Source organism: Cydia fagiglandana, chromosome 4 (assembly GCF_963556715.1).
Source record: "Cydia fagiglandana chromosome 4, ilCydFagi1.1, whole genome shotgun sequence".
Lineage (NCBI taxonomy): Eukaryota > Metazoa > Arthropoda > Insecta > Lepidoptera > Tortricidae > Cydia > Cydia fagiglandana.
The window spans coordinates 19279230-19300814 of NC_085935.1; the positions used below are offsets into that span (position 1 = coordinate 19279230).

At 37.1% G+C, this 21585-nt stretch overlaps 2 protein-coding genes across 4 annotated transcripts in view; both read right to left on the bottom strand.

Annotated features, from left to right (window-relative positions):
- Nucleotides 1-10499, bottom strand: part of LOC134663987 (protein spire) — a 241292-nt gene extending 230793 nt beyond the window's left edge. For all 3 annotated transcript variants that reach the window (XM_063520545.1, XM_063520544.1, XM_063520543.1), the window contains exon 1: nt 10041-10499. In XM_063520545.1, the coding sequence (XP_063376615.1) occupies nt 10041-10296 (256 nt within the window). In that variant the 5' untranslated portion in view covers nt 10297-10499. The remainder of the gene's footprint in view (nt 1-10040) is intronic.
- A 3197-nt stretch (nt 10500-13696) lies between these two features.
- The window catches only part of LOC134663985 (tyrosine-protein phosphatase non-receptor type 23), a 34366-nt gene continuing 26477 nt past the window's right edge, over nt 13697-21585 (bottom strand). Inside the window, exons 15-21 of the mRNA XM_063520542.1 lie at nt 21065-21519; nt 20514-20645; nt 19516-19644; nt 18643-18821; nt 17366-17550; nt 16742-16864; nt 13697-15901 (exon numbers count right to left, since the gene is read on the bottom strand). Of these exons, the coding sequence (XP_063376612.1) occupies nt 15687-15901; nt 16742-16864; nt 17366-17550; nt 18643-18821; nt 19516-19644; nt 20514-20645; nt 21065-21519 (1418 nt within the window). The 3' untranslated portion in view covers nt 13697-15686. The remainder of the gene's footprint in view (nt 15902-16741; nt 16865-17365; nt 17551-18642; nt 18822-19515; nt 19645-20513; nt 20646-21064; nt 21520-21585) is intronic.

The window sequence follows — 21585 nt, forward strand, 5'->3', positions numbered from 1 at the left end:
AGAGGTGCTTCCCTATTGTTGCGGCAAGTTATTAGAAACTTATAGACGCTATAGTTAAACGACACTGAGACTGTTAATTTATTAAACCTCGTATCTTTCATAAGTATAAACACAAAAAAGACCTTATCACGGACTAAATAGGGTCATTATCTCCAAACCAAGCAGATGTTAGAAAGAACGTAGTTAAAAAGAGGATCAATTTATCGGCGTGGCAAAAAGGATTCCCATGTCAATTGGTTTTATTTGATTCCGTCAAAGAAACCATAGATGTGTTTTTGCTAGACGCCATTAGAATTTATAGCCGAGAAGGAATAATACCGGTTCGGAGGTAGATGAAGACGAACTTATTAGTAAATGGAAATTTATAGGATTTTATTGCGGAAAGAAGCGATTATGTTGTTTTTGCTATAGTTATTGTTAAAACCGGTGACTTATTTATTATAAAAATAAGCTAAAGATCGCGACACAAAACAATAATAAGCTATGCCATTAATAATAATTAACCTAATTATGTTTAGATACTACCTACTTCCAAAAATTACTACATACTACTTACCTCAGGGACTATACTAAATACATTAGTCTAATTACCACATTAAATGTTATAAATGACAGGTAACAAAACAAAAAGTGACACGAGGGAATTTATTTTAGAAGATTATTTAAATTGTAATTATTAATTTCATAGGAAATTCTTAAGTTTAATTTGGAACTTCCTTTTATATCTAAGTAGAGTTCAAAGTGTGTACTTGTACAAGTACGCGGGGACTTACCAGGTATAACTTTATTTCTATCTAAATCTCCACATTATCATTATCACACGTTTGTTCCTACATATATTATCCGTAAAAAAATCATTTGAAAGTTCGGCAGTGCCGAAAGGCACATTACGGGTTCAAATTCATGAATAACTATCACTAAAAGGAAAAACAGAGAATTGATAAGCATAGACCTTAAGTCAAGGTAGCAAGGAACAATTTAACATAGCAGATTAGCAGGTTCAAGTAAGATTATAAAGTTTTACACCTACAATACATGGAAACCATTTTAGAGCAACAATGAACACCGTAAAGTTTGAGTTGAGATACATATATAACTGGAATAGAGATCTTTATGTACGATTATCAGACGATAGATTATCAAAGCGTGTGGGCACACCAAAGAATATAATACTCACTAGGAGAAGAACGGTAACTCCATACAAAAAAATGTCCCCAACCGTTTATACGTTTATACTAGTGGCGCCGTCTTTGTGTACCAATGGAACTAAAGTTGACAACCGGTTTAGCCTGGCGGGTATTGGTAGATAGTAATTCTGTTGATAAACATATTTGTTATCTTCATATCACGAAATATATGCAAGATGCAAATATTACCCCTTGTTTGTGGTATTATCAATTGATTTAAATAAAAGGCATATTTATGTTTATAACATTGTATTATTTTTTTTATTAAAAAAATGTTTTACTCGTACATATAGAAATATAAACTGAAAATTAAACTCTGACAACTTAATAAAAAAAAATAGACATTAATAAAGCGCATTCACAAAGTTTTCAGTATAAAACAAATAACATTAGGCATGCCTACCTTACCTATTAAGCCCCCTCCAGACTATGCGCGTGAATCGCGGGCGAAGCCGCGAACGCGAGTGTGGAGTCGATTTCGCTGTCTGCGAAAATCGACTCCACACTCGCGTTCGCGGCTTCGCCCGCGATTCACGCGCATAGTCTGGAGGGGGCAAATTTTCGTTATGAACTTTAACCACAGCAGTTGGACAAAGTCAATGACAAATATATTTTTGTATTATGGTGGGTAGACGTACCTACCCTCCATATATTTTATGGACATTGATAAAGACAGTTGGAAGCAAATATTCAATTTTAAAACTTAATCGAGTATAATTAAGTTTTAAGCGTTTTAAGACTCGTTTTATGATTAATAATATATAAAATTCGTGATAATTTAAATCAGAATTGGGAGCAATGTTGCTGTAGAAAAATGTTTTTATTTTTATTACTCGCAACTTTTTCTCAGAGGCCAACGCACACATAGAAGCTTCAGGCGCAGACATGCGCAATTATTTGGGGACATAACTTTCTTAGGAAGTGAACAGGCCTTGGGGCACACTATCGATTTTCTCACAAGATTTCATAATTGTGACACTATTGGTTTTGAGTTTGTGAAGCAAAACAGTAGGTATGTAGTTATGGACTTATACACTAAAATTACATTAAGAGTCCTATCAGACGAACTATCAGAACTAGGTATGTCCACAGTCCACAGACACGTCCAGACATTAGATATAAATATAATAAATAAGGTAACTTCGGGGTAATTTTGAATATTATTAATATCTAATAAATCGAAAGCACTTGGTCACGCGAGATGTTTAATTTATGCTAACAAATAAGTTTAGTAATAACGGCGCTACCGCTGCATTGCGGGTTAGGCTTGGCACGAAACCCATCCTGAAAAACTAACAAAAACGTACACAAAAACTTGTTTAAATTGCCTTTTTTGGCACATTTTTCATGTAACTTTTTCCGTCAGTCATCGAACAGTACCGCGACGAATACCGTACAAAACAGTTGACGTCGTGGTTGTAAAAACAAGCGCCGATCATAATCTAAACACAACATTGGAAACGGTCTCATTAAACAGGCTATGATAGAAACACGGTACAGGTAATTCAGTATGTTGACTTCGTCCGCAATAATATGGGAAATAAACAAACTTATTGTAAAAAGACTTTATATCGGTGGGAAACTAGTTCGAAGATTTCGAACTGAAATAAGACACGAAGACATGGGAGAAGGAGTAGAGAGGGCAGCTGACCCCGACTGCAATTCGTATGGGAACAGGGGGCCGATTTTTGAATTTCGAGTGCTCGATTTCGTCACTCGAAAATCGGTGGAAAACAGCGAAATACTAATTTTTGAAATACGAGCGATATAAATTGGGAATCTAGTGGTATTGACCACTCGTTTTCAATTCTATTAGTAGAATTTAAATGCCTAGTAGTGGAGATATTATTGAACGAAATACACGAAATCGAGCGGTCGAAGTTCAAAAATCGGCCCCTGCACGCCGACTGCACGCTAACTACAACGTGGGCTTCCCATACAACTTGCAGTCGGATTGCAGTCCGTCTGTACCGACCTAAGAGTTACAAGTCAAGTATGTTATTGTAATTTTATTCAAATGTTCTCTTATAGATACCATTATTTTAATAATAACCGATAGTCAAGATTTCTCTTAAACAAACGATAAGTATAACTATCAGATGCGATACTATGGTAAGTTACGGTACTGATTATAGCCTTACTGTGCTAAAACCATTGAACCTATAACTATGTAATAATAGACTTATAGACTTTCGAGGACCGAGACCCATTTCCCATAGATGGCGCATCACCGCAGAACAATATACAAGCAAAAACCCACAGAAAGAGTTAATAGATTATTGTGTGTCGTGTATTCTTATTCTTTCCTACAGAGTCGAATGCTAAGAACCAATGTATTCGCGGCCTCTTCTTATGAAGCAATTATAAGAATCGAGAGATCTTATAATGTTGGTTGTTTGTACACCTGTAATAGTTTTTTGCCGCATCCGGAGTTGCGTGGAGGAAAATTCTTCAATTCCATTCAAATATGAGACTGGCGCATTGAAAATACTAAATAGTTACGACTTTTTGGAATGTATACTGTGGAACTGTAAGGTGTGATTGGATTCTCATGAGATGAGGAACTTTTCATGGTGGTAAAGCTGAGTTTTTAGCTCTGGGAAGTCGTCACTTATGTGATATAGTTTTGTAAAAAAATGTGCTAGTGATCAATTGGATTAGCTGTCTATACAAGGTGTCCTTAGCCTCCGGTCAAAGTCTACTATCCCAAGTTAATCAGTTCTAAATATTCGGGTTTTTTTTAATAAGTACATACGTGTTTTTCGCTCTGAGAAATTGTCAGTGATAAATTACAGGGAGACCTAAGCCTCCACACACGATTAAAATAGAAAATGTTGATTTTTAATATATATCAACAATCAACATTTACTATTGCAATTTTATTTTTTATATAATATTTATTATTTTATTTTTTATTCCAGAAATAAATTATGTAAACTAACGTAAATACCTATCCGTTTTAATTTCTTATCCTCTATAAGAGCTAAAAAGAAGCCCGTTAGTTAACCTGATACGCTATTTCCATTAACAAGCCTACATTTGCCTATCACCCTGTCACCCGTCATTGTCACTCAAGGTTTTTATATTTTTTTAGTGTTTATATTTAGATACGTAATTTATCTTAGCTTATTTTGCTTTTGCTATTTTTCTTGCTTCAAGAAGAGGTAGTTTTAATGTACGGATAAGATGTTCCTAGGCTTTGTAGGCATTTTACGGCATTTAATGCATATAATTTGACTAAAATGTATGTATATATTGTATATTACGTACGACGTTCGGTTCTCTAATGAAACGTTCATCTTATCATACTTCATTTGATTATAAAAATATACCTAATACAATAGAAGAAAGTATTCAAAAAGTAAGAATGTGTGATGTCAGTGATGTGTGTAACACTGACCCTGGCATAAATCGAGGTTGTACAAATACAAATTAATTACTCACTAATTTCTACAATGTCAAGGATTCGTCTACAGTCAGTACAGTCCTCTCTAGAGGACAAAACAGATACTACGGAAATGGCATTGGAAATGGTGACTCGTGGTTTTGACAAATAAGCTATTAAAATTACCTGTTTCTTTCAATTTAAATAAACGTTTTGGTGATGACAAGCGAAGGACGCGTTTGGGACGCGCTTTTTTTAAGTGGCGTTTGTTTTTAATAGTCATTTCCGTGCATTAAGTCGTAGTGCCTTATGCGATGCGGCGGCTAGGTTCGGATGACTCTTAAGTTTCGATTCAGCATCATCATCATCTCACCCATAAGACGTCCACTGCTGAACATAGGCCTCCCCCTTTATGGGGGGTGAATGCCATAATCGCCACGCTTGGCAGGCGGGTTGGCGATCGCAGTCGAGTACACCGAATTTGAGGGACGCTGCTGCCCGTCCACCGGTGGCCTTGGACGTAGTTTAAGGACATACCCGGGTCAAGTTTCGATTATCGTCCTAATTTGAAAGCCCTGGCCATCCTAGCGCAATCAATTACCTTTTAGATGATGCAACACGCACTGCACCTGCCTAAAATGGGTCACGTGCACAGAACCGGCGGCGAATTGAAATTGCGACAATAAAAGCAAATAGGAGTGGCGGATCGGTGTCAGAATGCCGATTCTGTTTTAACAATTTGAACTAAAGCAGGCGTGGCTCACTCCGCGATTTCGTCGCTTTGCTACAGGTAGCTAAAACTCCATCCGTTCGACCACAATTTTGGGGTTTGACATAAGCTCCGCGTGGCGCTGTCGCCACCTAGCGGCCATATCTGTGCTGATCGTGACAGACGCGTTTTGTTAGAGAGTGAGTCTTCTGTACCTAGTACTATTATTTATTCTGTGACTAAAGTAAAGTTTCAATTGGCATCTTATTTTGGTTTGTCCTGTTTTTACCAACACGTTGTGTTACTAGTGTTACATACTTCTTGAATAGGTAAGGCGCCATTCATTTAAGACGATTTTTGGGAGGATGGGGGCCGAACAATCCGAACATATCTTATTTTTTCTTACAAAGGGGAGGAAGGGGGTCAAAAACTAGCAAAAATCGTCTTACGTAATAAATAATGGCACCTAACTATCGGTTAAATAATATCAGCCTATTTTTAAACAGTTCTTTTTAGGGTTCCGTACCCAAAGGGTAAAACGGGACCCTATTACTAAGACTTTGCTGTCTGTCCGTCTGTCCGTCCGTCCGTCCGTCCGTCCGTCCGTCCGTCCGTCCGTCCGTCCGTCCGTCCGTCCGTCCGTCCGTCCGTCCGTCCGTCCGTCTGTCAACAGGCTGTATCTCACGAACCGTGATAGCTAGACACTTGAAATTTTCACAGATGATGTATTTCTGTTGCCGCTATAACAACAAATACTAAAAACAGAATAAAATAAAGATATAAGTGGGGCTCCCATACAGCAAACGTGATTTTTGATCAAAGTTAAGCAACGTCGGGCGTGGTCAGTACTTGGATGGGTGACCGTTTTCTTTTTGCATTTTTTTCCGTTTTTTTTTTTGCTTTATGGTACGGAACCCTTCGTGCGCGAGTCCGGCTCGCACTTGCCCGGTTTTTTTCTTAGTTCTTTCAATAATAGACTGTGTTCACACCCAACTACTTAAATTCTGAAAGCTCATTTGCGTGATTGTATGTGATTAGTGTCATGCTATGCCCTGTAGCTCATTTTTTTTATCAATCTGATATGGTTTTGACCTTTTTCGATACGAGTATCAGGTACCTATCTCACGAGCACCAATAAGTGCAATCCAAGTGCCTTATAAGATTACTAGGTACTACTCCATTGCATTAGCTTAACGTGAGCCGCTAAAGCTCTCGGTCACCGTCGTATCAAAATAAGATTAAAACTATATCAAATTGTAAAAACAGAATATGCCGCCAGGCCTAGATACATGGCACTTGATACTACAATCACGCGAAATGAGCTTTCAGGATTGAGTTACATGTGAACACGACGCACTAATGGAAGAACTATGCATAACGCAAAATCAGCTAAATATGAACCGGTAGATTATCTAATCAAATTTACACAGGTACATGCTGTATATTATCATCAGCGTGTACTCAACTTCTGGACGATCCATAAATATACAAACTATCATGCCAATTGAAACACGAAGTACTAGGTAAGTAGTAAATATAGGTATGTGTAAGTACGTAGGAATACCGGTTTTTCGATTGTTTTGCTTAGGTGCAGTGCAGCCTAGGTATATTTTAGGGCTGGTACAACAGATTGCAACCCGACTGCAACTAGTATGGGAACTGCACCCCGACGCGACGTCGCAGTTGGCGTGCAGTTCCCATTCAAATTGCAGTCGGGTTGCAGTCCGTCTGCAACGGCGCTTATAGCCTTATATGGGAATTTTGGTTTAGTTACACGATAATTACAAAATAAGATAACTTGTCGGCTCCCATATAAATTCCCGGTATACTTTCGTTTCGGCCAAATACATTTCGCTAAATTTCACTTCCCAACAAACTTATCGCAATAGTTTCATTTCCCAAAGGAACCTTTAGCAAAGATACACTTCGCATATAATTTATTTGGTCAAATTATCATTTGGCATGATTTTACTTTGTCAAATGTTATTAGGACAAAAACTTATTTAGCAAACGTTTTTTATTGTCTAATATTATATTCCAAAAAGATGTTTGGTCAAAATTGTCACTTCGCAAATTTGACAAATAGGCATCTCTATTTAAAGTACTTTTTGTTATGTTATAATAGGTACGTTAAATTCTACGTAATTTGGGTGGGTTGGGTTAGGTTTGAACTGCGATCCTCACAAAACGGAACCGCTATCAGAAAAGTGGGTTAGGTTAGGTTAGAACTGTCACCCTCACAGAATCGAAATGCTATTAGAAAAGTGGGTTAGGTTAGGTTAGAACTGCGGTCCTTACAGAAACGAAATTCTATGTACTAAAAAAAGGTCATCGAAGTGGATTAATTAATTTAATAGAATAACGAGATGTAAAAAAATTGCATGACATTTTAAACTAAAATGTGGTTTGAATATTGGTGGTTATTTACTATTTTTGGGTTACAATGATTACTTTGGTGTTATTTGCTTTAATAGAATAACAAGATGTAACAAATTTGGTTGTTATTTTACATTAAAATGGAGTTTTAATTTTAGTGATCATTTACTACATATTTTTGGCAGTAGGAATGTTTTTTTTTGACTTACATTTTACTATGTATATGTAATGATCAGTTAAATACTAGACAAATAAAATTCTGCAGCCTCCACTTTATTGGTATGTAAATTGTATGCCATGTAATATTTTGGGACATGTAAGTTATGCTTAATGATACATTTGACTAAATAATATTTGGTAAAATGAAACTTGTCCAAGTAATTATTTGCTAAACAATAACTTGCCAAAGACTATTGCTAACTGAAAATTTGCGATAAGTTGTTTTGCCAAACATTTTTTTGGGAAATGATAATTTGGGAAACATAGTTTGGGATGTGATACTTTGGGAAACGATTTTGGCCCATTCGTTAGTAAACCAAATTCCCATATAAGCGCCGATGCAGACGGACTGCACACTTTTCTTTACGTAGCAGGCATTGAAGTTTGTTTTCACGGATTGTTTAACGATCGCATAAAAGAGGATATAATAGGTATTCATGTCATCAGAGTTTTTATGTGTAAGGTAAGTACCTACCCAAATGTAAATTGCAATAAAAGCAAATAGGTAGAAGTCGCGGATCGGAGATACAGTCAAATAAATGGCACATGATACTCGCACAATCACGCGAATCTAATAGGTCTTGGGATTGAATTACGTGTGAATATTTCGCTGCACTGTTTGATTTGAAGAATATGAGTGGGATTGGAAAATAATCGAAGAGAACATAAATACCAACTTTAGAACAATTTTCGCGGTATACATAATGAGATCAAAATATAAGGCATTTAATATATGAACTACTTCTTAACTATTCTATGAAAGCAACCTCTTAACAAATATTGCTTCAGTTTTTGCTTAAAAAATTTGTTGAAGGCTTGGCTACGTCAAGTTGATTAATACCTATGTACAGTATGTACTATGTTAAGTAAGTAACAAACGTAACATTATATATATATCTATTGGTATCACCGCGCAGAAGCATAGTGATTTAATTCTCTTTGCGCAGAAGTTTCTTTATTAACCGCTTGACAGACCTATAGTTGATGCCAAATTGTACAGTTTTGATGAGTAGGTACATCATTAGTGTCATTACGTACCGCGTACGTGATTACTGCCTAATTGATTATCATTAGTCCTATAGATGATCATGGACTGCGGAACAAGTGCCGTACGACTCGCGGCTCTTATCAACAGGTAATCAGTGTAATCACAGATACAGTGACGAACTGATAACAGGAGGACTTCGATATTCGCTTCTCGAGAAGCAACGATTATTACGAAACAACAGCTTTTACCGACAAAAATGTAAATGTAAATTTTTATTAGCCACCTTATCGACCAAGATGGTAATTTCTTTGAAATTTTAAAGTTAAGTTAGCCGGTAATATTTGAAATGCGGGTTTTTATTTAGCCACATTACCAACGCATTATTTTCAATATTGTCTGAACGGACTGAACGACCGCTTTATGTGTTGCCGACCTAACTGTAAGATCCTGACGAAATTTAAGTGGATATTATCAGTGCGATGGCATTTTGAGCAGGAATTGAAACACCTACATGTAAAAATAAATGGCTATAGTCTGTATCTTTACGTATTTAAAAAAGAGTAAACAAAATCTACCCTCATATGGCTCCTTAACCCAGTTGAGGGTAGATGAAAACATTACATGATCAAATAATGTAGGTTAAAGTCAGGTCGGTCAGTGACAGATATAGGTGGTTTTGTATTTAGTTGGTTAATCAATAAATGTTATAACTACCCGAAAATGTACAAATTATTTGTTTACTTTTATTGAAGTACATAAAGATACAGAGTATATAGATGGCAACGCATTTAGACAATTTGCACCGGAATCGGTGATTTTAGTTTTGACCACCTGTTTATATACTACTTTTTGTCGGTAGGTAGGTACTATGAGATTTATTAGACACTTCACTTCGTTAAAGTAAACAATAGCACCCTCGTACAAGATAACGTTTGTTCCACTTAATCTACCGACTATTATGTTTGCTGTAGTCATAAATATCGCTATTAATCAGACACTATCAATTAACTAAGAAAAACGCGGATGTTTTGGAAGATACCTACCTATAAGTACCTAAATATGTACATCAACATAACATCAATTTGCTTTTATCGTTTTTGAAAGATATTTCGGCTGTACATGTTTTAATACATTGTACAAGTAAACTCAGGGGTACGTAGGTTTTCGTGGACTTACCTCCAGGCTGAACCAGCGTATTAGGATGCACGTAGCCATCCTTATGTAGCAGCACGTGCCGTGGCTCCGTCGCCAAGTAGCAGGTGTTCCCGTCAGCCAGGCACTTCTGGTAGCACCTGGCCGCCTGGTAGGCCAGCGCCCAGGCGTGCTCCTCACTTATCGTCGAGTTGAACGCCTGCAGAATCTGCTGAAGCGATATGCACTCGGCAGCGTCCAGCGCGAAATCCGCGCCCGAAACGGGCCCTTTACGCATCATGGTCCTAGCCGACACCCATCCTTAATATAAATCCACTGTAACCACGAACACTGTTAATTTTTATTTTATTTATTCAATCTTCAATCACACCGAAAACGCGAATGTCATGCTTAGAAACGTCACTGTCAATGGGGTGGGCGCGATGTAGCGCGCTTGCGCGGAGTGACCGTGACAAGCGTGTAGTCGCGGCGGCGGCGCGGCGAGTACTGCTGACGGAGTCTCGGAGGACCGGAGGCTAGAGGGCTACGCCGGGACGAGCGGAACTCACTTCCTATGGAATAGGGAGGGTTAATGTTGCCCTTGCCCTTGAAACCTGTTCTTGATTTTCAACTCATTCAAGAGTTAAGGGAGGACTGGCAGAAAAAAAGGGGAACTGTTATTCAATAATCTCAATATTTTTTCTTGAAAACTATTTGTTTTATCAATTTATTTCATGATTTTAGTTAAGGTCATAAGTCATAACGACGTAGGTCATTAATTATAACATTATGTGAATAATCTTAATAGCGCGATTCAGGATTTGTAGTACACGGAACAGCGCCATCTAACGTCCAATTTAATAAATTAAATAAACAGGAACTGGGGTCATTATCCCAGGAAAAATCTTGATAGCGCGATTCAGGATTTTTAGTGCACGGAACAGCGCCATCTAACGTTTAATTTGATAAATAAACAGGACCTGGGGTCATAACTTGCAGGATATAACCAACGGAGACGCCATGTCTAAAATTTTCGGTACAAAATAGTCTGCCGTTTTTTACGGGGGAGGGGCACATCAAATGTATAGGTACGTCATGTCAGATAAACGTCAGTCCATACATAAGGTTGACATGAGGTTGACCATTGGCCGCCTATTTTCGACAGAGGGGAACGCCTGTTAATGGCGGCTCCATTGTTAATTACTCCGAGGGTCATAATCCCAAAAAAAATCTTGATAGCGCGATTCAGGACTTTTAGTGCACGGAACAGAGCGCCATCTAACAGCCTATTTTCTAGGAAACTAAAATTTGGTACACATTTATGTAAATTAGTGACCCAAAGATGGACATGTTTTTTTTTTAATAATTTTAAAATAAATAGGTTCAAAGTTATTTCAGAAAATAGCGAAAAAATGACCATTCCGCCCCTTTACTCGTATCTCCGAAACTACTGGACCTAAAATTTTGAAAAAAAATACACAAAATAGTACTTATAGATGACAGGAACAGTGGCGGATTTCCCATAAGGCACAGTAGGCCCGGGCCTAGGGCGGCAAGATATTAGGGGCGGCAAATAGTGACAAAAAATTCGCTGATGATAACAAAAAATAACTCAAAATTAGACCAGGCAACAAATTCTCAAAAAAGTACCTATAGAGGGAAATGCTTGCAACACAAGGTTTTTGACTTTATACCTATTTTTATTTAAACTATCTAGGAGGTGAACATATCAAAAGTCTCCGGCCGTAGCCCTTGAGCCAGGGGAAGAGAGAGGTCTCCGAAACTGCCGGACCAATTAAGTTGAAATTTGGCACACATATGTAAGTTTGTGACCCAAAGATGGACGTGTAACGTAAATAATAGTACATTGTACAACATGGGGCGTAAGTTGAATATTGCAAACGAGAGTAAGTTAAATCGCGACGGCTTGCCGGAGCGATTTATAGGCTCGAGTTTGCAATATTATTACGCCCCGAGATACACACAATGTTTTTCATCACACTTGCGATACAAAAAATAAGTTTAAAGACAAAAAACTGTTAATTATGGCACTAGAAACTTCATAACTCCCTAGGGAAAACGAATTTTCTATAACTCCCGCTACGCCTACGTGCAATTCCACATTTACTGAGCGAGTGTGATGAAAATGAATTTTAAATATGGCCTCCATATTTTGGGGGGTAAATGAGAAAATTTAAAAATAAAGTTTTTCAAACTATATCGTGTTACATATCAAATCAAAGAGCTCATTGTAAGAATCTCAGATTTTTTTTATAATTTTAGGATAAATAGTTTAGCATTTATTCAAGAAAATAGTTTTTAATGTTTTTGTAGGTTCATGAAAGTCAATGTTATTGGTAAAACTGTCACTTAAAATGAACAAGTATTTGCTTATTTTTTTCATAAAACCTATGTTCCTATGATCATGTCACAAGGACGTATAGTTTCTAAGATATAATAAGCGAAAAACCGAAAAATGTGACCTTCAAACCAAACCCCCCAACTTTTGATATGTTCACCTCCTAACGAGTCCAAAAAAGTTACTAAGTAAAAAATGTGTCCCAAGCATTTCCCTCTATAATACAGGGTGTAATTGTTTACGTGATACAAAATATGTTTTTCTAACTCCATAAACAACTAGCAATTGAATGCTCCTACTCTCGTTGAAATCAGACAATTTTATTTTTAATTTTTTAATTTTTTTTCGTGATATTTTTTGTACTTTTAAAGGATATTATGATATTAAAACAGCTTTATAAGATATTTAAAATGTAAAGTGAACTAAATTACTTTTCAAAGTAGCATAAATCACAGAAAATGTTTAATGACTTGTGATTTACGCTACTTTGAAAAGTAATTTAGTTCACTTTACATTTTAAAGCTGTTTTAATATCATAATATCCTTTAAAAGTACAAAAAATATCACGAAAAAAAATAAAAAAATTAAAAATAAAATTGTCTGATTTCAACGAGAGTAGGAGCATTCAATTGCTAGTTGTTTATGGAGTTAGAAAAACATATTTTGTATCACGTAAAAAATTACACCCTGTATATCTTTTCGTTGCCTGATCTAAATGTAGTCAATATGATGGGTGCTGATGCTGAGAAAGGGGCGGCTACAAGGCTTGGGGCCTAGGGCGGCAAAGACTGCAAATCCGCCACTGGACAGGAAAACCTATTAGAAATGTGCAGTCAAGCGTGAGTCGGACTTATGCACGGAACCCTTGGAACGCGAGTCTGACTCGCACTTGACCGGTTTTTTTTATACTCAGATGAATCATGATACATACGTTTACATACTTACCTAACTAAATGGTACAGCCACAAAACAGATAAACCTATCTCTTTTGTGGTACAGCCTCCGACACGAGTACCATACCTATACACGGCAGTTGTCTCGATCCGGCGCAATTTTCCGCCAGTTGTTTTTAAATTCGGGAATATCGGAAACGTGGAATCTTAAGCGTTGCGAGGGTTTCAAGGTATAAGGGTTAAACCAAACATTGTTTTAATATTGTTGGTGGTTAAATATTGATTATTCAAAATCATATAAAGCCATTTCTACCAGGCAACATGAGAACCACTCAAAACTTGCATCAAATTACTTTGACACCCTTGTGGATAAAATGCAACTTTCTCATCAGTTTTAGAAGAATAAAGAGAACCTTTACACAGCGCCATCTTTCAATGAAACAACAATCAAATCAGTCATACATTTAATTGAATGAACTACTTATAAAACATTACATATAAACAAAAGGTACATACATTGTAAACTGGAATATTTTGGTAAAAATTTTGATAAGTCCATTATTTGACCAAAGTTGTACATTTAACTTTATTAATATTTTATTGTTCAGAGATATTATGTACATTGATCAATAGCCATTATAATCTATTACATTAATATAAGTCTCTAAACTAAGCTGAATTATTTAGCCTTTCAATAAGGCTTTTTTATATAAAATACCTATGTATCGTTAATTAGCAACCGACTTGAAATTATTTGTAACTAAAAATTTTAAAAACAAAACTGAACAAGTGGTTATAAATGCACCGCCTCCATCGATTCCTTTTTTTTATAAAATATTTGTATTTTCCATGCATATAAATCTTGGAACACACATATTAGTATATTTTGGTACCTACTTGTGACGAAACATTAAAAAGGTACAACATTAAACAATTAATCTTTAAAATAAATTGCATATACTTAAACATGTTTTGGACATTAATTTTAAACCAACGACTTACATAATTGATTTCGATACAAACAATTACACTCAACTTACCGACGAATACTTCATTTATAAAATACTTTAGTTTCTAATTTAATATTGGTCTAGAAACAACGCTAATTATTGTAATAAATGATATTTAAATGTATATAATTACATTTTTAAATTGCTTTAACATTTCTGAACATCTACTTGACGGGTAATAAGGACAAACGGGACGAATTAAATGCACATAATAGACATTTTACAATACATAAGAATTGCCATATGTACTCGTATTTCTCTCAACTGATCTTTTTTCAAGGAGTGAAAACCAAAAAGTACACATGTACGATGTTGACTGTGATAACATAACAATGAACTATGTATAAAACAATTTAGAGCATATCTTTAAAAACTGGAATTGTATTCTGATTTTCGCATTGTTCATCTTTAGTTCCAATCGCCTCTTCTTATAATTCCTTACCTATAACAACGTACATTATTACAGTCTGTATCTTTAAGTATTTAAATAAATGTATACAAAATCTACCCTCAAATGGTTCCGCCAGTTGAGGGTTAGATGAAAACATAACATAATCAAATAATGTAGGTTAAAGTCAGGTCGTTCAGTGACAGATCCAGGCGGTTTGCATTTGGTTGGTTAATCAATAAATGTTATAGCTACCCGAAAATATACAAATTATTTGTTTACTTTTGTTTAAATACCTAAAGATACAGAGTATAATAAAATTAACTACTAAGGGTCGGTTGCACCAAACTGTTCGTATCGTTAAAGAGTTTGCAAATTTTTAATATATGGAAAGTTTCATAGTAAAACGCGGGGGCGCGCCGGCTAACGTTGATCAGTCTGTCAAATGTGGTTGGTGCAACCGGCCCTAAGTAAGAGTAGTTATAATCGAATAAGTAAACTAATACTACGATTCAATAATTTAAAATAAAATAAAATACCTATCATAATTATATCCAATAATTTATCACATTCAAAAACCAACCTTACCGTACCGCAGTAGAGTCGAAATTCGAAGTCTTTATTTCTTATTTTACGGGCCGAAAATTGCTGGATAATTCACCTACTCTCGTATAAAGTTCATTTACGATAAAACGCGGGTATTCAAATGATTTCAAATAATTTAACTTATTTGTGGGAAAGTAGGAGCCTATGAATTTATTGTTGTCTATTTTTCGTTGAGTTTTTTCCGTTTCAAAAACCTACCTTAAATTATTTGTGACTCCCCACGGATAAAAGTACCATATGGCGGTTGGCGCTTACGCTATTATTAACGCCGCTCCAATACTATTGCGGCGCTATGCGACGTAAGCGCCAGCCTAAGGTACCTTTTGCCGTGGAACATTACATTTTTATCGACGCCTATGAAATCGTCCACTTTTTCGTTGAGGATATTTCAGCTAAAACGAACCTTATTATAACGCATCAAAGTCTAAAATCGATTTATTTCTTCTTCAAGCTCCACAGTGGATCGAGAAAGTTGAGCGGGTCCTTCATGTCTCCGCTCTTAAGGCCGGGCGATTGTTTCATCTCCTCGAAGGATTCTCGGGAGAACTTGGTTCTTTGGGAGCTGGCGGGGGTGGGGGTTGGCGTGACGGGGGGTAACACGGACGCCCCGGTAGGGACCGAGATGGCTTCGCCATTGAATGATGTCGTACCTGTGGAAGGAAGGTTAAGTCAGAACTGTCAGAAGACGTCGTAAAAAGTAGATAGAAGGTATAATACGATATACAAGTATATTACTTCCGCACTCTAAATGATTATGTAAAGCTATTTGTGAGTGATCAGGGCAAAAGCAATCGTCAGCGTTGTGTCATGGCAATCTTTGACATGCATCTTTGAGTCGAATTGTGTCACGATATGAAGTCGTATCGTATTCTTGTGTTACAAGACAAAGATTAATTAGATATAGAAATTTTACATCGCGTGCAATATTTATATTCAAGAAATTGATATAGGTGCTCTGGAGAGGGTCGCGCGCTTTTTACAAGCTTTTATTTACTTTCACCTGACCGTTGTTTGTTTGTCGATCTGTAATCAAATCTTGCAAGTTAAATTTGATCCACTTCCCGGTTTCCGATTGAGCTGAAATTTTGCATGCATGTATAAATCGGATGACAATGCTAATGGTACCATAGAGCTGATCTGATGATGGAGACAGGAGGTGGCCATAGGAACTCTGTCAACGTGTGAATAATTGTGTTAGGGGTTTTTAGAATTGTCTCGATGAGTATTAGTTGTCTCAGTTGTCTGACGTAAGAAAAGTACAGTCAGCAATAGCTTGTACAGTCGCCATCAGATATATCGGAGCGGCCAAGGTGTTCACAAATATCTGAGCACGCCTCTATTGTCAACGCGTTAAAGTGCTTGTTCAGATATTGTGAACACCTTGGCCGCTCCGATATATCTGATGGCGACTATACCAAAAATGAAATTTTTGCAAAAACTTGTTATAAATGAGTTATCTATACGATAATAATTATTATAAATCGGCTCACCAGAGCAAAGCACTCCTTGCACGTAGAACAGCGCCGTTCTGTACGCGTCGGCGAGGAACTTGGTGTCTTCTAGCACGTCGGTGCGGTGCTTGTAGAGGTTCGCACACGCCGCGTCCAGCGTATCTAACGAAAAAATACTAATTAGAAACCGATACTGCAATAATTAACGCTTAGATTAGAGTTATAGGTATGTACTATAGTTGAGGAGAGTCTTCTCAAAAGGGCTTATTTCTCTATGAACACCATACAAAAGTAAGCTCTTTTGAAAAGACACTCCTCAGTTCCTATCAATCATCTGAGTGATCAAACACGAAATGCGTCGGGTGCCGACACACACAGATAAGATAAGATATTAGAAGTCAATAAAACTGTGTTCATCTTGTATTTTACAAGTAAAGGAGCTCATATGTGTGGTGCCCGCAAGTCTCTGTAAATCTTTTAGAAGGTAGTCTATACTCACCGCACAGCTGTGGTTGTCCCGCTCGCACTTGGCACACGAGCGCTATAATTATCGCCAGTAACGCGCTTCGCCCGCCGCCCGTACCGCATTGAAGCCAGGCGCCACTGAGCTGATTACTGAGACGGTTCTCGAAGGTCTCCGATAGGATCTAAACATGTACTCACCGCACAGCTGCGGCTGTCCCGCTCGCACTTGGCACACGAGCGCTATAATTATCGCCAGTAACGCGCTCCGCCCGCCGCCCGTGCCGCATTGAAGCCAGGCGCCACTGAGCTGATTACTGAGACGGTTCTCGAAGGTCTCCGATAGGATCTTGTCCACAAGGAGGATGAGAGGAGAACAGACGATTCTGTGAAGTAAAAATGTACTATGATATTTGTATAAGCAGGGTTAGTTGACATAATTGTAAAATATATAAAATATTAATACAGATGTGGTGTATAATTGTTTTCCATCGTATTTTCTACGAAACGTTCGTATTTGTCATGCTACTTCAGTCAACCTCAGTACTTTTAGTACCGAAACTGACTGAAATAGCAAGACACGTTCGTACGTTTCCGTCAAAATACGATGGAAAATAATTTTTTAATACAGTTGCTCAAAAAGTGCTACTTTACGTAGCTGTTTAGCGTGCGGAAAGTTGGTTATCTCGAACTAGTGCTTTTACTTTTCCAATTTTTTTAAATTTATACTTGTTCCAATTCACGACTACTTATTGATGAGTGTTAATATTAGTTTCCTTTAAACGTCGTAATCAGCATAAAAACCTACCGTTAATGTAAGAATACGAAAAATATTACATATTTCATATTTAATTACTTACCTCTTCATCATTATAACACGTTTAATTTTTAATATTCAATATTGAAAATTCCGTTCTTAATAAGTTGACTGAATGGAACGGAATAGCTGTCAAACGCCCATAGATATAATATACTTAAAGACGACGTCTAACCGAGCTGTCACTGTTACCACTTTTGTTTAGTGTACGATTAACAATGTTTTTCTTATTTTTTCGCAACTGTATTAAAAAACGTCGTTCGATACACGTGCGGAAATGTCATTCTTCACTCGTCCCGAGTCTTGCCACTCGCCTGCGGCTCGTGGCAAGATATCTCGGTACTCGTGAAGTAATGACATACCTTCCGCACTAGCATCGAAATGTACTATTACAGTACATATGGTCCTATTTTCTCGCACTAGTGCGTAAAATAGCACTTTTCGTGCAAATGTCAAAAGTTTAAAGGGCCATATGTACTGTAAAACGTTGTACGATACACGTGCGAATAGGTAATTCACAACTCGTGTCGATTTAAAACACTCCCTTCGGTCGTGTTTTAATTTATCGCCACCCGTTTCGAATTTCCTCTTTTCCGCACTTGTATCGTAAATAACTAATGCACATCTGTAAGTATTTTTGGCTTTATTAAGTGCAACTTACTTGGCAGGGAACACGCTGATCTGATAATGGTTCACTTTATGCACGGTACTCCCGTGGGCCACTGTGAGGTTCCGTTCGGTCCAATGTACGGTGCATGTGACGTCATCCAGCACCACCTTCACTCCGGGGAGGTCTAAGGATTGGCCCTTCGCCGTCGGCCAGTAGAATTTGCCTTGCATCTGTACACAAATAACAAAATAACTTAATGTTCATCTATTGAACACAAATTAAAGCATAATTTTGCCGGTTGTAAATTGTGCTCTAGCCATAGCCATTTAAAGCCAGTATTGTCGTGTACAACTTTAAACAATAAGACATCATGACATCATGACCATGATCATCATGATCGAGTCGTCATGTGACGAGAAACGCATTACGAATGAATGTGGAGGGAAGTACGAGGAAAGGAAACCCGAGGAAAAGGTGGATGGACTGTGTAAGAGATGATATGAAACGAACGCATGTGAATGATGAAATGGCGGGCGACAGAGAGGTGTGGAAGAGAAAGACATGCTGCGCCGACCACAAGTGAATGGGACAAGGGCAAGAGAATGATGAATAATGACTATCGTGTACAACTTTAACGTATTGAGTATAAATACAGATTAAAAATAACTTAAAATCACAAAATCAGTTCAATGGCCTGTCAATTCGCTATCGAAAATAAGAAGACGACAGAAGCGAAAAGAGCGAATCTTATTGTGTTTAATGTGTACTGCATCTTAAATTTAAAGCAATGGGATTGTTGGGTTTAGTTAGTGAAAACCTGAGAACTTTTTAATAAATTATATATTGTAACTAAGTTAACTAGTTACAAGATACAGGTTGTTAGAAGACAAATTTTGTAATCTTTCAGAAAACGTATTTACTGACCTCAATTTCGCTCAGCAAGCAAACGACAGACGTGATTTTGTTTTCCAACACGGCCTTCCAGAAAACACTGTAGTTCCTCTCTTGTGGCATCGAGGATATCACCAGGGAAATGCACCACGGAGCCAGTTGCTGATAACGAAAAAAACATACCATTAGGGTGTAGGGTGTGTACTACGCCTTACCTACACACGTGCATAGCTAAGTATATAATGGCTTGTACTCGTTATTTAAGACAGAATAAACCTATATTCAGTACGAATGAATTCCCCTTTACCTCCCACCTCACATGGTGACCCTGCCAGTGCGGCCTTGCGCCAATAGTAAATATAAATTATCAAATAGTGAATAGATTCAGGCGTTACTTTACGGAAATCCATATTAATTAATTAAGTAATATAAGTATTTTATTTATTCAATCTTTACTGCACAATACATGAAGGTAAAAATGGCGGACTTAATGCCTTAAGTTCTACCACCCTATGTTTATCCAAATAGAGATACCATATTAATTAACACGCTCGCATGACTAGCACGTTATCTTTTCGCGGATTAGCAAAGTAAAATTTTGGTTTTAATAAATTATCAAGTTCAAAGGCTGATTGACGTGAAAAAAAAGAAGAATATATGAACATTTTTACTTTGTTGGTTAGTAAAATGTATGAATAACATTTTCTTTCATTTATGGCTTTACTGGTGCTCTAATCTAAACTAGGTTAGAGCACTAAAATGGCCTGTAAACAACCTTTAATAATGAACAAAAATTTTTTTCTATGTCTATGTCTTATAGCCATCAACGGCGATGCGGGACCCCATAAACACATAAGCGCCGCAACAAACATCTACAACAGATGAGTGACCGATGATTTATTTATTTATTTAAACTTTATTGCACAAAACATAAAAATAATGTACAAATGGCGAACTTAATGCCTAATGGCATTCTCTACCAGTCAACCATCGGGCCAAACAGATGATATGGATGATGATGATGATGTTACCTTATAATAAGAAGCGTTGATGTACGCATTCGCGTCACTCCTGAGCCTCAGTCGGGAGTCGTCGTAGGGCGCGATGTTGCCACTCTTGTATTGTTTCGCGATGTTCTTCGATCGCGTCATGTTTTCTTTACTCTGTACACAAAATTATTGACTTCAGATTTCTTGGTAACACTGCTGCTATAGTTAATAAAATACTAGAGAAAACAATATATGATTTGGACATTCTTTTTTAATCTTTACTACATGAAAAGTGCCTTTAGACAGTTTTTTTCAGAGTCAATAGCATACTGAACCCTTAAAAGGGCACACTTAATATTTTACGGCAAACATGACCACCCCATGAATACATGTTTTTGTATTTTAATTTATTTTACTTAATTTTTAGGACTTAGAAGAGTAATGAGGCTTGAATCGTGTATTTTTTTCATCTCGTCTGTTAAAGGGTTAAGCTTTGCGCTTTTTTAGGCCATGCAATAATATTTTTTATTAAAATTATCCTTCAACATAGCCCGTAAATATAGTAAAGAAAATCTTGACAACAAAACACTCACTTGTATATCCTGGAACGACTTCCACTTAGAATCCAGCAACGTCAATCCACCCGGCACTTTGTTCGTCAACGAGTCAACCAAGGTCTGCAAATTCTTCACCTCCTGCGTAAAACTGTTCAGCAAACTAGGGTCCGAAAACAAGTCCCTTTTAGCTGGCCGTTGTATCACTTCTTCTTTTGCCACTGGTTTGGGAATTGCTTCAACTTTAGGCACTTGTAAAGGCTTTTTGATCGCGCTTTCTGATATCTGTGGCACTTTTATTTGAGGCGTTAGAGGTTTTTGTTCGACTGAGAAATCTATGTCTGATAGTAAGTCGAAAACGGAGGGCTCTGGAGCTGGTTCAGACTCTTCTTTAATCGGTGGAGGTTCTTGAGTTTCTGGTTCTGGAGGGCTTTGGGTCGGCTCTGGTTTTACCTCAAAAGTTGGCTGTTCTATTTCTTCCTTGGGTGTAGTTACTGAAATAAAATGGATGTTAAAATAAAAGATATTTTTGATTTAAGTGATTTATTTCATAAAGAAAC